The sequence below is a fragment of the Somniosus microcephalus genome, chromosome 19 (genome assembly GCF_052327205.1).
Source record: "Somniosus microcephalus isolate GS21.2 chromosome 19, FLI_Smic_1.0, whole genome shotgun sequence".
Classification (NCBI taxonomy): Eukaryota; Metazoa; Chordata; class Chondrichthyes; order Squaliformes; family Somniosidae; genus Somniosus; species Somniosus microcephalus.
Genome location: NC_141005.1, coordinates 71,841,846 through 71,859,706, shown reverse-complemented (window position 1 = coordinate 71,859,706; position 17,861 = coordinate 71,841,846). Strand labels below are relative to the sequence as shown.

Genomic DNA, 17,861 nt, shown 5'->3' with positions numbered 1-17,861 from the left:
AGCGCACAGGGCGCAGCCGGTGTTCAGGGGCCGAGCAGCGTCGGAGAGAGTGAGACAGTGATGCGCAGAAACCTGCGAGGCGCCGCCATTGCCACGAGGACCGCCGAGAGCGGCGTTGGCAGCAGCGCAGGAGAAGCGCGCGAAACCTACAGGGTGCCGCCATTGCCACGAGAACCGCCGGGAGCGGCGTTGGCAGCAGCGGGGGAGGAAGGAAAGCGCGGGAGATGCCATTTTAAGCCATTGGGAGACGCCATTTTAAACCACACCCAAAATGCTGAAGAGTGGCAGTATCGCCGCATTTGACAATGAAGTCGAAGATTGGACTACATATGTCGAACGAATAGAGGTGTACTGCAAGGCAAATGAGGTGTCAGATGACAAGAAAGCATCGGTATTGTTAAATTTAATGGGTGCAAAGACGTATGGTTTATTACAAAACCTAGTAACCCCAACGAAGCCAATGGAAAAGAGTTTTGAAGACATAGTAACGATACTAAAGGAACATTTAAACCCCACACCGCTGCTGATAGCAGAAAGATTCAAGTTTCACAAACGGAACCAGCATAAGGATGAAAGCAATGCTGATTATTTAACTGAACTGCACAAACTATCGAAACACTGCCAGTTTGGAGCGGAACTGGCAGATACCTTAAGGGACAAGTTTGTGTGTGGGCTTCAAAGTGAAGGAACCCAGAAACGGCTTTTATCTGAAAAGGACCTTACGCTGGAAAAGGCTTTCAGCATTGCGGTATCATATGAAGCAGCAGCACGGGCCGCTGCAGAGATACAACAGAGACCGCAAGAATATGGCACAAACAAAATGTCATATGGAACAGAGAAGTGCTATTGCTGCGGCAGAACAACACACGACCAGAATGATTGCTGGTTCAAAGACAAAGCATGCAGACAGTGTGGAAAAGTAGGACACATAGCACGAGTCTGCAGGTCGGGAAAGAAAACCAGCAATAAGAAACCTACCAAAGAAAAGTACAAGAAGGTACATAAGATGACGGAGAATAGTTCAGACGAACAAAAGAGTGATAACGACACCGAAAGCAGGGAACTGAGTTGTCTGAAACTACATAATGTGATCACAACGGAGGATCACCGAACCATTTGGGTCACTCTCAAGATAGCAGGAGTCCAGGTAAAGATGGAATTGGACACAGGATCAGCCCTAACAGTCATAAACCGACGGGACTACGAGCGGCTATTCTCACACATACCCTTGAGAGACACAAAAATTATTTTGAAGACGCACACGGGGCAAAAAGTCTACCCCAAAGGAAAAATAAGGGTGACCGTTATATATAACGGTAAGGAAACACCAAAACTAGACCTGTATGTTTTGCAAGATGGAGGACCACCATTACTGGGACGTGAATGGATCCGGAAAATACAACTGGATTGGCATTCCATACAGGCACTGACTGTGGCTGACAAAAAGGATGACGACGTCACACCTGGGCGACTGTCAAAGATCCTAACTGACGTGAAAGAAGTGTTCCAGCAAGGACTCGGAACACTAAAAGGCATGACAGCGACGATTAAAATGGAAGAAAACGCAAGCCCAAAATTTTTTAAGGCCAGACCGGTACCTTATGCGATCCGCCCAGCCGTCGAAGCAGAGCTGGAGAGTCTGGAACGTTCAGGTGTACTGTCCAAAGTAGACTGGAGCGAGTGGGCTACACCCATCGTCCCTGTGATGAAAAAGTCGTGAGCAGCATGCCTGGGGAACCAAGGAAGGTTCGCATCTGTGGGGACTTTAAGGTAACAGTGAACCCGGTCCTTCACACCGTACAATATCCACTTCCGCGGATTGAAGATATTTTCGCCTCGCTATCTGGAGGGAAACGCTTCACTAAGATTGATCTGGCCCAGGCGTATCTACAAATGGAGGTAGAAGAAGCTTCAAAAAAATACCTCACAATCAACACCCATAAAGGTCTCTACCAATACAACCAGCTGGTATTCGGGGTAGCATCAGCTCTGGCTATTTGACAGAGGGCAATGGAACAAGTCCTGCAAGGGATCCCAGGGACCCAGTGTTATTTGGACGACATCCTGGTCACGGGCGAAAATGACAGTGATCACCTTGCCAACCTGGAGCAGGTGCTCACTAGGTTGCAGGAATATGGGCTCCGAGCTAACCGCCCCAAATGCGACTTTTTTAGAAAACAAATCTCGTATTGTGGCCACGTTATCGATAGAGGGGTTACATAAGTCCCCAGAGAAGATTGAGGCAGTAGTCAAGGCTCCAGCACTGGAAAATGTGTCACAACTGAGGTCGTTCCTCGGGCTGGTAAACTACTACCATAAGTTCTTGCCAAATTTGTCTACAATACTACACCCACTGAACACCCTACTGCAAACTGGGGTGCCATGGAAGTGGAGTGACGAATGTAGATGAGCTTTCCAGAAGAGCAAAACACTAATCACATCGAAAGAGGTATTGGCCCATTACAACCCAGCATTACCAATTCGGTTGGCATGTGATGCGTCACCCTACGGCATTGGAGCGGTGCTGTCGCACAAATTCTCGGACGGCTCAGAGAGGCCAATAGCCTTCACGTCACAATCACTAACCTCAGCCGAGCGTAACTACGCCCAGATTGACAGGGAGGCCCTCAGCCTAGTGTGGGGAGTGAAAAAGTTCAATCACTATCTGCACGGGCAGAAATTCACCTTGCTGACTGATCACCAGCCTCTTGTCTCCATTTTTAATCCGAAGAAGGGCGTTCCGGTGATGACTGCGCAACGACTACAAAGATGGTCACTTTTTCTAGGGGCGCACCACTATGAGATTGAATATAAGGGCACAAAACAGCATGGAAATGCTGATGGGCTATCACGCCTGCCACTGCCTACTGCGGAGGAAGCACCAGCAGCGGATCCTGTCGAAATATTCCATTCGACTATAGTTGAATACCTACCGGTAACTAACGCTTGTATCGAAAAGGAAACCCGAAATGACCCGACACTGTCTCGGGTATATGATTTGACGGTGAAGGGATGGCCAGCACATGGTGACTCACTGTTGCCAGCATTCTCGACAAGGAGAGAACAGCTGTCAGTGTGCCGGGGGACCTTGATGTGTGGATCCCGAGTGGTAATTCCACCCATGTTAAGGGATAGAGTGCTCAATGAGCTTCATGAGGGTCATCTGGGAGGGGCAAAAATGGAAAGCCTAGCCAGGGCTTATGTGTGGTGGCCAGAAATCGATAAACAAATCGAGGACCTGACCAAGAGTTGCTCAGGATGCCAAAAAGTCCAAAATGCACCACCACATGCCCCTCTACACCCATGGGAGTGGCCCTCATGTCCATGGCAATGGGTGCATATTGATTTTGCTGGTCCATTCATGGACTCAATGTTTTTAATAGCCGTGGATGCGCACTCGAAATGGCCTGAGGTCATCAAAATGTCCTCCACCACCACGGAGAAAACTATTGCAGTCCTACGGACCATTTTTGCCAGGAATGGCTTGCCAGAACAGATTTGCTCCGACAACGGACCACAGTTTGTGTCCGAAGAGTTCCGGAGGTTCTTGAAAAAGAATGGGGTAAGGCATTACACATCCGCCCCGTATCATCCAGCCACAAATGGATTGGCTGAGAGGTTCGTACAAACCTTTAAGAAGGCAATAAAGGCTATGTACAATGACAACATTCCGCTGCAGCACAAGGTGGACAATTTCCTGTTCGCCTACCGGAATGCAACACATGCAGTCACCAACCAGGCCCCAGCCATGATGTTCTTTAACCGAAGGTTAAGATCTCGCCTGGATTTGCTCAGACCAAACGTACGAAGAGATGTTGAGAGTAAGCAATTCCAGCACATCCATGAGAAGCCAACAAGGAGCTTCAATGTAGGGCAACCAATCTTGGCCCGCGACTACCGAACAGAAAAATGGTAGCCAGGAGCGATATGCACACGGCAGGGCCCACTAATGTACACAGTGGACATTGGGGAGAGCATCGTGAGACGCCATGCTGACCAGATCCTAGAGTCACAGGAACAAGTCAACCCCATGCCTCGCCCATATGTACCTGGTGATGAACCCGACGTACAGGTCGCATCTACCCCAGAAACAGTAGCATCGGAAGCTGATGAACCAACCGACGACAGGGGGCCAGAATCGCCTCCGCACCAAGAGCAAGACACTCGGGAAAGGCACTATCCAGAAAGGATCAGGAAGCCTCCCCAAAGACTGAATATATAAATAGAAGCCATGGTGTGGAGATGCCAGAGTTGGACTGGGGTGGACAAATGTAAAAAGTCACACAACACCAGGTTATAGTCCAACAGCTTTATTTGAAATCACAAGCTTTCGGAGCGCTGCTCCTTCTTCAGGTGAAGTGGAGAAATGCATAAAGACACAGCTTATATAGTCAGAGAATCATGTCAGATGTTTACAGGTAACCTTTCCAACTGTCATTTATCACACCTCGGCAGAGAGATAATCACGGCAGTCAAAGGTGTGAATGGTGTCCAAACAGGTCAGTCAGGGAAACATTACATCAAAGAACAATGAGGTGGGGTCACAAGGGGTCAAATATTGCAGATGCTGGGGTCTGTATGAAAAACAAAAAAACAGACAAAAAACATTTTTTTTTTTTTTTTTTTGGCTGGAAATCACAGCAGGTCCGGCCGCATCCATGTAGAGAGAACAAGCCAATGTCGACTCGAGTCTGGATGACCCTGCATCAGGTGGGGTTACATGTAGCGTGACATGAACCCAAGATCTCTGTTGAGGCCGTCCTCATGGGTGCGGAACTTGGCTATCAGTTTCTGCTCGACGATTTTGCGTTGTCGTGTGTCTCGAAGGCCACCTTGGAGAATGCTTACCTGAAGATCGGAGGCTGAATGTCCTTGACTGCTGAAGTGTTCCCCGACTGGGAGGGAACACTCCTGCCTGGTGATTGTTGCGCGGTGTCCGTTCATCCGTTGTCGCAGTGTCTGTGTGGTAAACCACTGTATTGTATATTGCCACCTCTGGGTGGCGCTGTGTATGGAGGCATGCCTCAGCTGACTCCACCCACCACTGTGTGGGTTTCGTTCAGACTTGTTCAGTCACTCACGAAGAAGCATGGTCTCTTCTTAGCTAATAAAAGCCTTATTCATCTCTTCTTTCGACTCGTCATCTCTTCTTCGACTCATCACCTTTTATGAAGTAATTGATAAGCGTATCAATTTTATTAGCTAAAAGTTAAATGGCGACACCTGAGGAGCAACAACAGCAACGGATACAGCAGACATTGCTGAGAGCCCTCAGACCACCACGCCTGGACCTCGACCCTCAAGAGGTGGGTGCATCAGCCAAGTTTGAACACTGGCTGAGCTGCTTTGAATCCTTCCTCGCAATCTCACAGGTTACAGAGGAGGATCACAAACTGAAAATTTTGACCGCCCAGGTGAGCCATCAAGTATATATGCTAATCCGGGACTCTAATACGTACGTGGCGGCCCTCGAGCTACTAAAAGGGCAATATACGCGCCCAGTGAACACAATTTACGCCCGACACCTCTTGGGATCCCGCAGGCAGCAACCGGGAGAATCGGTAGGGGCATTTGCACGGGCGCTACTGGCACTCTGCAGAGACTGCGATTGTAAAGCGGTAACGGCTGTGGAGCACGCGCAGGGACTCGCCTGTGATGCCTTCGTCAGGGGCCTCCAGTCAGACCACACCCGGCAGAGACTGCTAGAAAGCAAGGAACCCGACCTGAAGACGGCCATTGCCCTTGCGCTCTCGTTAGAGGAGGCCCACCGAAACCTCGAGGCATACCCCCGTAACGGCGCCGAGACATGGCAATCGAAACCGTGGGACACGGGACCGCCGCCCCCGGCACCAACCGCTGCAGCGACCCAACCGAGACAGCAGCCTCCGGTAAGAACTGCTTCGATGCCCAGTAACCAGGCCCAAAAATGCTATTTCTGTGGCCAGTTAAAACATCCCAGAGCGCACTGCCCAGCTAAGACAGCTACCTGCTCGGGCTGCGGGAAGAAAGGCCATTACGCTAACGCCTGCAAGGGGAAGCCAGCCAGCAGCGCAGCTTGTATCTTGTATCGGCCAGGGAAACTCAATGAGCCCCCAGATGCCCTATCACGTGGTACATGCGCCAACGCGCAGAGTGATAGGCTGCAGTCCCTCCACAATGACCTCTGCCACCCGGGGGTCACCAGGTTTTTCCATTTTATCAAATCCCGTAACCTGCCCTACTCCATCGAGGAGGTCAGGACCATGACCAAGAGCTGCCAAATCTGCGCCGAGTGCAAACCGCACTTCTATAGGCCGGACAGAGCAAGCCTGATCAAGGCCACCCGCCCCTTCGAACGCCTGAGCGTCGATTTTAAAGGGCCCCTCCCCTCCGCTGACCGCAATGTGTACTTCCTCAACATAGTTGATGAGTACTCCCGTTTCCCCTTTGCCATCCCTTGCCCAGACATGACCAGTACCACGGTCATCAAGTGTCTGAATGACATCTTCGCTCTGTTCGGGTTCCCCAGCTATATACATAGCGACAGGGGCTCATCGTTCATGAGCGACGAACTTCGGCAGTACCTGCTAACAAGAGGTATCGCCACGAGCAGGACCACCAGTTACAACCCCCGGGGGAACGGCCAGGTGGAAAGGGAGAACGCGACGGTTTGGAAGGCAGTCCTCTTAGCACTAAAATCTAAGGGCCTTCCGACCTCCCGCTGGCAGGAGGTCCTCCCTGCAGCGCTCCACTCCATTCGGTCACTGCTTTGTACTGCCACTAATGCGACCCCTCATGAGAAAATGTTCGTTTTCCCCCGGAAGTCTACATCGGGAACCTCGCTACCGGCATGGTTGACTTCTCCTGGGCCCGTCCTACTGCGGAGGCACGTGAGGACGCATAAAACGGACGCCCTGGTCGAGCGGGTGCACCTCCTACACGCCAACCCCCAGTATGCCTGGGTGACATACCCAGACGGGCGGGAGGACACGGTCTCCATACGAGATCTCGCACCCTCAGGTACCCCTGAATTACCACCGTTATCCCCCTTACCACCGTTATCCCCCTTACCACTGTTATCCCCCACCACCCCTCCCAACCCAACCCCTGCAGACGGCATGCCAAAGCCCCAGGAATCTTCGCCAACCACCCAGACACCAGACCCGACGTCGGATGCTGCAACACCACCGCCGCCACCACGACGATTAGGACGTCAGACAAGGCCTCCTGATAGACTTAACTTGTAGTACCCTTCACCCCGCCGGACTTCACATTAAACAAGGGGTGAATGTGGTAAACCACTGTATTGTATATTGCCACCTCTGGGTGGCGCTGTGTATGGAGGCATGCCTCAGCTGACTCCACCCACCACTGTGTGGGTTTCGTTCAGACTTGTTCAGTCACTCACGAAGAAGCATGGTCTCTTCTTAGCTAATAAAAGCCTTATTCATCTCTTCTTTCGACTCGTCATCTCTTCTTCGACTCATCACCTTTTATGAAGTAATTGATAAGCGTATCAATCTGCATGGTCTCGCCGATGTACCATGCTCCGGGGCATCCTTTCCTGCAACGTATGAGGTAGACAACGTTGGCCGAGTCACATGAGTATGTACCATGTGGTGTCCTCACGTGTGATGATGGTATCTGTGTTGATGATCTGGCATGTCTTGCAGAGGTTGCTGTGGCAGGGTTGTGTGGTGTCGTGGTCGCTGTTCTCCTGAAAGCTGGGTAATTTGCTGCGAACGATGGTCTGTTTGAGGTTAGGCGGCTGTTTGAAAGCGAGTAGTGGAGGCGTGGGGATGGCCTTAGCGAGGTGTTCGTCGTCATCGATGACATGTTGAAGGCTGCGAAGAACATGGCGTAATTTCTCCGCTCCGGGGAAGTACTGGACGACGAAGGGTACTCTGTTGGTTGTGTCCCGTGTTTGTCTTCTGAGGAGGTCTATGCGATTTTTCGCTGTGGCCCGTCGGAACTGTCGATCGACGAGTCGAGCGTCATATCCCGTTCTTACAAGGGCGTCTTTCAGTGTCTGTAGGTGTCCATCGCGTTCCTCCTCGTCTGAGCAGATCCTGTGTATTCGCAGGGCTTGTCCATAGGGGATGGCTTCTTTAACGTGGTTAGGGTGGAAGCTGGAGAAGTGAAGCATCGTGAGGTTGTCCGTGGGCTTGCGGTAGAGTGAAGTGCTGAGGTGTCCGTCTTTGATGGAGATTCGTGTGTCCAGGAATGAGATTGATTCTGAGGAGTAGTCCATGGTGAGTTTGATGGTGGGATGGAACTTGTTGATGTTATCGTGTAGTCTTTTCAGTGATTCTTCGCCGTGGGTCCATAGGAAGAAAATGTCGTCGATGTATCTGGTGTATAGCGTTGGTTGGAGATCCTGTGCAGCGAAGAAGTCTTGCTCGAACTTGTGCATGAAGATGTTTGCGTATTGGGGTGCGAATTTGGTCCCCATGGCTGTTCCGTGTGTTTGGGTAAAGAACTGGTTGTCGAAGGTGAAGACATTGTGGTCAAGGATGAAGCGGATGAGTTGTAGGATGGCGTCTGGAGATTGGCTGTTGTTGGTGTTGAGTACTGAGGCTGTCGCAGCGATGCCGTCATCGTGGGGGATACTGGTGTAGAGTGCCGAGACGTCCATCGTGGCGAGGAGTGTTCCTGGTTCAACTGGTCCGTGGGTGCTGAGCTTCTGTAAGAAGTCTGTAGTGTCGCGACAGAAGCTGGGGGTTCCCTGTACGATGGGTTTCAGGATGCCCTCGACATATCCAGAGAGGTTCTCACACAGGGTTCCGTTGCCTGATGCGATAGGACGTCCAGGTGTGTTGGCTTTGTGTATCTTTGGGAGGCAGTAGAAGTCTCCCATGCGGGGAGTACGTGGGATGAGAGCATGTAGGATGCTTTGAAGGTCTGGGTCGAAGGTTTTGATCAGTCTGTTGAGTTGGCGGGTGTGTTCTTTGGTCGGATCTGCGGGTAACTGTCTGTAGTGTTCCTGGTTGTCCAGTTGTCGGTATACTTCTTTGCAATAGTCCGTTCTGTTCTGTATGACGATGGCACCTCCTTTGTCTGCTGGTTTGATGACGATGTTGCGGTTGGTCTTGAGAGCGTGGATGGCATTGCGTTGTGCTCGGGTGACATTCTGGACTGTCTTGTGAGTGCGGCTGATGAATCTGGCGTTGATGCATCTCCTGACAGCTTGAGCATACATGTCAAGCTTAGGGCAGCGACCCTCCGGAGGGGTCCAATTTGACTCTTTCTTCTTTGGTTGCTGCACTGCGGATCCCTCTGTCTGCTGTTCCGGATCATTGATTGTCTCATTGGGTTCGCTGCTGACATCTTGGGATTTGTGGAAGAATTCCCGGAGCCTCATTCTCCTGATGAATTCCTCTGTGTCTGCCGCGAGACCGATGGGGTCCATTTTGGTGGTGGGGCAGAAATTGAGCCCTCGGCTGAGAACTTCAATTTCGTCTGGTTGAAGGGTGTGGTCGGACAGGTTGACGATGGATTTCCCTGTGGTTTCAACCGTGGTACCGGGGGAGGCTTGGTTGCTGCTGCTGGTGATGCCAAGTTTCTCAAGCTTCCTGTTCTTGGTGTGCATGTAGGTAGCGTAGTTCCGTTTTGCATTTCTCCACTTCACCTGAAGAAGGAGCAGCGCTCCGAAAGCTTGTGATTTCAAATAAAGCTGTTGGACTATAACCTGGTGTTGTGTGACTTTTTACATATATAAATAGACTATTTTCAGCTAATGTTGCATGTTAAAAGTGTTAATTGTAATTAGTTTGATATTTAATTGTTAAATGAGTGTTACGGTACTGTTAATCTAAAAGGGGAGGAATTGTAATGTATATACCTTTAAGTGGGGAACTATCTTTAACAGCTCATGTATACTGCAGTACCGGCAGTGACCACACCTGTATATAGCACTGAGTAGTAATCTGTACAGATCAGTTCCAGTGTGAGCCACGTTGAGTAAACACCTGTTGTACCGTTCTCCGCAGTCTGTGTCTTATTATACACGGACACTACAGTAAAGGCCTTGGTCACGGAGCTCTGGGGAGGATAAGGTTGCTCCTTTGGCCAAGTCGAAATCTGGACAGGGAAAAGACTGGGGTGAGATGGTGGGGTGGGTGCTGCTTTTTTCTTCGGTGCGAACATCAATAATTCATGTCTGCGTATAATAGGAGGGGGAAATAATGGGAAACGGGGATTTCTGTTTCAAAGAACAGACTTTTGGAGGATAATTTTCCCAGTTTGTAAGGCAGCTGGAAAGCCTTACCCATTGGCTGTGCCGATGGAGAAATCGCTCCACACCGAACACTCAAATTCGGCCCATTACCAGTCCGTTTGTGTTTTAGTATAGACCATCCAAAAAACAAAAGTCTGTACTCACTAAAATAAATACGTTTTAAAACAAAAATGGAGCAGCGAGGTTTTGTAGAAAAAAATATATGCTAAAGAGAGTCCTCAACCGTGTGAGCTCCTCACACACTCACTTAGAGTGAGCTCCTCACACACTCACTTAGAGTGAGCTCCTCGCACTCTCACTTAGAGTGAGCTCCTTACACGCTCACTTAGAGTGAGCTCCTTACACACTCACTTACAGTGAGCTCCTCGCACACTCACTTCGAGTGAGCTCCTTACACACTCACTTAGAGTGAGCTCCTTACACACTCACTTACAGTGAGCTCCTTACACACTCACTCACAGTGAGCTCCTTACACACTCACTTAGAGTGAGCTCCTTACACACTCACTTAGAGTGAGCTCCTCGCACACTCACTTACAGTGAGCTCCTCGCACACTCACTTAGAGTGAGCTCCTTACACACTCACTTAGAGTGAGCTCCTTACACACTCACTTAGAGTGAGCTCCTCACACACTCACTTAGAGTGAGCTCCTTACACACTCACTTAGAGTGAGCTCCTTACACACTCACTTAGAGTGAGCTCCTTACACACTCACTTAGAGTGAGCTCCTCACACACTCACTTAGAGTGAGCTCCTTACACACTCACTTAGAGTGAGCTCCTTACACACTCACTTACAGTGAGCTCCTCGCACTCTCACTTAGAGTGAGCTCCTCACACACTCACTTAGAGTGAGCTCCTTACACACTCACTTAGAGTGAACTCCTTACACACTCACTTACAGTGAGCTCCTCGCACACTCACTTAGAGTGAGCTCCTCACACACTCACTTAGAGTGAACTCCTTACACACTCACTTAGAGTGAGCTCCTTACACACTCACTTACAGTGAGCTCCTCGCACACTCACTTAGAGTGAGCTCCTCACACTCTCACTTAGAGTGAGCGCCTCGCACACTCACTTAGAGTGAGCTCCTCGCACTCTCACTTAGAGTGAGCGCCTCGCACACTCACTTAGAGTGAGCACCTCGCACACTCACTTAGAGTGAGCTCCTCGCACACTCACTTAGAGTGAGCTCCTTACACACTCACTTAGAGTGAGCTCCTTACACACTCACTTAGAGTGAGCTCCTCGCACACTCACTTAGAGTGAGCTTGCACACTCACTTACAGTGAACTCCTTGCACGGGGGCAGGGGCGGGGCGGGGTGGGGGGCGGGGCGGGATCGGGTGGGGGCGGTGTACCTGATGGCACCAGGAGTGTGAGCACTGGCTGAATTTCCCCTCTTTAGCCCCAGAGGTCACTCAGCACACAGTGGGGGCTGTGAAGAATTTCTGATACAGTCACCTGAAGAAGAGTAGACTTAAGACATGAAGGCAACCTCATTTGACCAGAACTAACAGAATACTCATACACTTGAACTTTGAAGATTATGTCGTATCTTTTTCTCCCACTGATTTCTAGCGTATACCAATTACTTCCGCAAAGGCTGTATGCCAGGGATGAATGGTAAAGGCAAACTTTGTAAAGTCTGCATTGGAAGGGAGCAAGCTGGGACAAAATCGTCCAATCAGAGATGTGCAGCAAACCATGACGAACTTTACTATGGCAATATGGGTGCCTTGCGGTAAGTAAACGGATAAAGTTTGTCTGCTATATTTTATTCATCTGCTATAAAGCGGTTTCGGGCGTCCTGAGGTCGTGAAAGGCGCTATATAAATGCAAGTCTTTCTTTTTTCTTTTCTATACATTCATATTAAGTGAATAACCACTCAGTGCAGGAAGGCCCCAGGTCTGATCCCTGTGTGTCCTGATCTTGGCAGGTCAGCAGTTTGGAGGCTACCATTGGCCTCAGCAACCTAAGTTAGACAAGGGGAAAAACTCAACCAAAGTTCCCAATCATGAACACTATTCAGTAACCCCCCTACTCTAAAGTGTACATTGCGCGGGTACCGGTTCAACCTCTGCTGTATTGGCTGTCCAGTTCCTGAAGCCCGTTGACCCACTGTTTAAGCTCGCACATGATTGACTGATGGGCGAGGTACTGGCTGGCTGCTCACATCCATGGAATCGCAGCCCAAAAGGACTTTCGGAAAGGAGAGAAACTGAGAGCAAAAGTTAAAATGAAGCTCAGACCTTCGCAATAATTGTAAAGTTAGATTTGATCTTGTGACAGTGAAGCCCCAGGAATAAATATGTTGGTGCTCGTGGAAGAGGACACTTTGGGGTATCGCAAAAAATCCTCAGGGATCATTAATTGAGAAACTGTACTTAAAAAAAAAAGGAACAGGAGTAGGCCATTCAGCCTCTCGAGCCTGTTCCACCATTCAGTTAGATCTTGGCTGATCTGTGCCTCAACCTCATTTACCCGCCTTTGCTCCATATCCCTTGATACCCTTACTAACAAAAATCTATCATTCTCAGCCTTGAAAGCTCCAATTGTCCCAGTAACCACAGCCTTTTGGGGAGAGAGTTCCAGATTCCCACTACCCTTTGTGTCAAAAGGTGCTTCCTGATTTCCCCCCGCCCCCCCCCTCTAAATGGCCGAGCTCTAATTTTAAGATTGTGCTCCCACCAGAGGAAATAGTTTCACCGTATCTATCCTATCGAATCCTTTTATCATTTTAAACACTTTGATCGGATCACCCCTCAACCTTCTAAACTCAAGGGAACACAAGTCTCGTTTATGCAACCTGTCCTTATAATTTACTACCCTTTCACCCCAGGTATCATTCTGGTGAATCTGTGCTGCACTCCCTCCAAGGTCAATAAATCCTTCCTGAGGATCGGTGCCCAAGACTGAACGTAGTGCTCCAGATGGGGTCTGAACAAGGCGCTATACAAGTGAAGCATCACTTCCTCACTTCTGTATTCTAATTCCAAACAACATAGAACAGCAAAGGAAAAAGGGAACATATTTAAAGCTATTTTAAGAGCTGATGAAAGGAAGCAGATTTGGTTGAGAAAATAATGTCTCGCGTACAGTGGCTAAATAAGGGGGTTAGAAGGAGCCTTAAAAAATCAATAAGAATACTTTAGAACGGGGTGTCCAAATTATCGCTGATATATGACTCACGAGTCCTGGGAACCTGCCCCACAAATCACAAACAACTCAATCCTATTTGTGCTTATTTGTCCTATTGTACTAGAAAGGCTGGGTATGCTTAGAGTGGACAAGTCGCCTGGTCCAGATGGCTTGCATCCCAGATTGCTAAGGGAATTGGGGGAGGAGATAGCGGAAGGGCTTGCCATAATTTTCCAATCTTCCCTAGATGCGGGGAAGGTGCCTGAGGATTGGAAAGTGGCAAATGTGACACCATTGTTCAAGAAAGGGTGTAAGGACAATCCTAGTAACTACAGGCCGGTCAGTTTAACATCAGCGGTGGGTAAAGTTTTAGAAACAATAATCAAGGAAAAAATTAACGGACACTTGGAGAGGTTTAAGCTAATTACGGAGAGCCAACACGGATTTGTAAAAGGCAGATCATGTTTGACAAATCTAATTAAATTTTTTGATGAAGTAACAGGGAGGATTGATGAAGGGAATGCAATGGATGTTGTCTACATGGATTTTAGGAAGGCGTTTGACAAAGTACCACATAGAAGGCTGGTTAACAAAATTGAGGCTCATGGAATAGGTGGGTCAGTGGCAGCTTGGATAAGGAATTGGCTTAAGGACAGAAAACAGCGAATTTGGTAAATGACTGTTTTTCAGACTGGAGGATGGTAGACAGTGGTGTTCCCCAAGGGTCAGTACTGGGGCCACTGCTTTTTTTGATATATATAAATGATCTGGATATTGGAATACAGAGTAGAATTTCTAAATTTGCCGATGACACCAAACTCGGGGGTGTGGCGAATAGTGAGGATGTTACCAATCGACTGCAACAGGACATAGAAAGGTTAGCAGAATGGGCAGACAAGTGGCAGATAGAATTTAATACAGAGAAGTGTAAGGTGATGCATTTTGGCAGAAGGAACAGGGCGAGGTAATATACACTTAATGGCACAGTTTTAAGGGGTGTGCAGGGACAGAGGGACCTGGGAGTTAATGTGCATAGGACCCTGAAGGTGACGGGACATATTGAGAGAGTGGTTAGCAAAGCATATGGGATCTTGGGCTTCATAAATAGAGGTATTGAGTACAAAAGTTGAGAAGTTATGCTGAACCTTTTTTAAAGCACTGGTTAGGCCACAACTGGAGTATTGCGTCCAGTTCTGGTCACCACACTTTAGGAAGGATGTGAAGGCCCTTGAGAGAGTGCAGAGATTTACCAGAATGGTTCCGGGGATGGGGGATCTTAGCTACAAGGACAGGTTGGAGAAGCTGGATTTGTTTTCATTAGAGCAAAGGAGGTTGAGGGGTGATTTGATAGATGTGTACAAGATTATGATGGATTTGGATAGGCTAGATGGGGAAAGGGTGTTCCCACTAGTTGATGGTACTAGGACTAGGGGACACAGATTTAAGGTTTTGGGCAAGAGATACAGGGGGGACATGAGGAAAAACTTTTTTACGCAGCGAGTGGTGAGGACCTGGAACTCGCTGCCGACGGAAGTGGTGGAAGCGGAGACACTCAGTGTTTTCAAGGGGAGACTGGATAGGCACTCGAGGGAAATAACCTTGCAGGGCTACGGGGATAGAGCGGGGGAATGTGGCTGACTGGATTGCTCTACAGAGAGCCGGCACGGACTCGATGGGCCGAATGGCCTCCTTCTGTGCCGTTATGACTCTATTCGAATTCCATGGGCCTGTTGCCTCACTGGTGGATAAAACCTCAATCGGATCACCAAGTTCTGGTAGTAATTACCGCCGGGAGTCCGATATCGAAGATGGGAGTTAAATTGGCCCAGAACTTAGGCTGGCACCATCATGTGGGCTTCCCGCCTCCCCCGGCCCTCACACACCGCAGCTCGAGCCTTTAGAGTGTGGCATCAACCCCAGAGTCGCCAGTGCACCAGGAGCAGGACGCCTGAGGTCAAAGCTGGTGATGTTACAACTCTAGCAACATTTCTTTGTAACACTGGAAGTGCCGTGTGGGTCTGAACAGTCACGTGGAAAGTTTAATCGTTGGGCGGAAAATGTGGGGGTTAAAAACAAGATATTTGTATTGCTGAAATTCAGAACAAAAATGATTGCTGTTGCTCCGTTACTGTTGTGCTGTTTTCCCAGGTGTTTAGTTGGGAATCCCAGTGGGAAAAGCTTTGGAGATGTTGCCTTCCTGGAGCACCACAACTTAATGGAAAACATAGAGAGTAAGTTAGCACCGAGTCTGTGACATTTTGATATAGACAGTGGCTAAAGAATGTGTCCATTGTGAGTTGATTGGAAGTAGGTGAAGATTTGTGGCTGTAATCATGGTGTAGATAGATTTGATATTACTTTAAAGACTTAGGCAAAAATTAACAATATGGAGGTCCAAGGAGTTTAATTTTCTCTATGTGTAACCAGAGTGGAGATGAGAATTTCTTTACACGGAGAGTTGTTGTGATCTGGAATGCACTGCCTGAAAGGGTGGTGGAAGCAGATTCAATAGTAACTTTCAAAAGGGAATTGGACAAATACTTGAAAAGGAAAATTTGCAGGGCTATGGGGAAAGAGCAGGAGAGTGGGATTAATTGGAGAGCTCGTTCAAAGAGCTGGCACAGGCACGATGGGCCGAATGGCCACCTTCTGCGCTGTATGATTCTATTTGTAGCCGGTGGCTCGCTACAAATAGCACACAGATTTAGAATCATTTAAATTCTTCTCAGATTTCTAAAAGAAACCATGTATATTGAAAGTGATCCATGAGCTCCATTGACTGTCCCCCATGCAGGTCTGAGCAGAAGCGAATGGGCCGACGGTTGGAGTCCTGATGACTTTGAGTTGCTATGTCCAGGTGGAGAACGTGCCCCAGTCACAGAGTGGGAGAACTGCAACCTGGGCTCCATCCCCCCAAATATCGTGATGACCAGGTCTGTCATTGCCACCAAAATCTACGACTTCCTGATGAAATCCCAGGTCTGTGTCTATTTGATGGAGTATATTTCTCTCTCAGAGATTATGGTGTCATTGCTGGGAAGGACGGGAGCAATCTAGTGTGAAGAGTTGTTTAAAAGGTTCAAAAATAATAGCTGCAGATGCCAAAGGGGCAGCACTGAGAGACAACACTTATGGAGTGAGGACAAGTTGCCTCGGGGCAGTGTAGGGGGTAATAACATGCTTCACCCACGTGCTAACTTCGAAGTCTAAGCTATGCTCTTGTGGGGAGGTGCTTAGCTGAAGTAAGGCTCTTCCCTTCTTCCATTCCCCCCCTCCCCCACCCCACTAGGAGGAAACCTTAGCTGCACTCATGTTGCCCTTGGTGGTTGACTTAACTAACAGAAGCTTAAAAGAGGTTGTTTGTTCACCATCTCGGACTGGAAACTGTTACAGACAGCAGATGGCAGGATTTCATTTTAGAGTGGAGTCAAAAATCCTAATCGTTAGCTCATCCTCAGTCACGATGCTGCCCCCAGGGACAGTACCCTAATGTATAAGTGGCACAAGTGTCTTCAAGGACAGTAAGACACTTCCAAAGCCGAAGATAAATAACGACTGTCCCAACAGCAATGAATACCATTAGCCTCCATTTTCCTGGCTGAGGCTGAGCTGATCTTGCCGCTTGCCCATAGAAGCCGAAGTGCGGGGTTTGCATTGCTGATATTTATGGACAATCACCTGACATCAGGGATGGTCGCTCACATTTCTGGGCCAGAAGGTCGTGACTTTGAGACCCACTCCACGACTTGCGCTCATAATCTAGGCAGGCAATACAGAGGGAGTGCTGCATTGTCAATGTCTCGTTAAGCGTTGTTAAACTGAGGTCTCGTCTGCCTGTTCAATCGAACGTTAAAGCTGTGCTGGACCGATGGTAGACTTAAAGGATGAGGACCTTATTCATCCAAACCTATCTTCATTTGTATTCACATGGCTCCAGATCATTCTGTCTCCCTTGGGAAGCAAGGTAAGTGGGATGTATATGGGGTCGATTTGAATCTATGGCAAATTTCATATCCCACTACCTGAGCCAGGTAGGTCTACAGCACTCCAAAGCAATGTTGATGATTGACCAAGTACCCTGGTTCATTAATGAGTCCTGGACAGTCATAGAAGATAGGAGCAGGAGTAGGCCATTCAATGCGATCATGGCTGATCATCCAAACTCAGTACTCTGTCCCTGCTTTCTCCCCATACCCCTTGATCCCTTTAGCCTTAAGAAATATATCCAACTCCTTCTTGAATATATTTAATGAATTGGCCTCCACTGCCTTCTGTGGTAGAGAATTCCACAGGTTCACCACTCTCTGGGTGAAGAAATTCCTCCTCCTTTCTGTCCTAAATGGCCTACCCCTTATCCTTAGACTGTGACCCCTGGTTCTGGACTCCCCGACCATCGGGAACATCCTTCCTGCATCTAGCCTGTCCAGTCCTGTCAGAATTTTATAAGTTTCAATTAGATCCCCTCTCATTCTTCTAAACTCCAGTGAGTATAAGCCCAATCGA

At 48.7% G+C, this 17,861-nt stretch overlaps 1 protein-coding gene across 1 annotated transcript in view; it reads left to right on the top strand.

Annotated features, from left to right (window-relative positions):
• sxph (saxiphilin) overlaps window positions 1–17,861 on the top strand; it is a 128,649-nt gene that overhangs the window by 105,970 nt on the left and 4,818 nt on the right. The window contains exons 13-15 of the mRNA XM_085962019.1: window positions 11,798–11,960; window positions 15,507–15,589; window positions 16,153–16,337. Coding sequence (XP_085818145.1) covers window positions 11,798–11,960; window positions 15,507–15,589; window positions 16,153–16,337 — 431 coding nt within the window. The remainder of the gene's footprint in view (window positions 1–11,797; window positions 11,961–15,506; window positions 15,590–16,152; window positions 16,338–17,861) is intronic.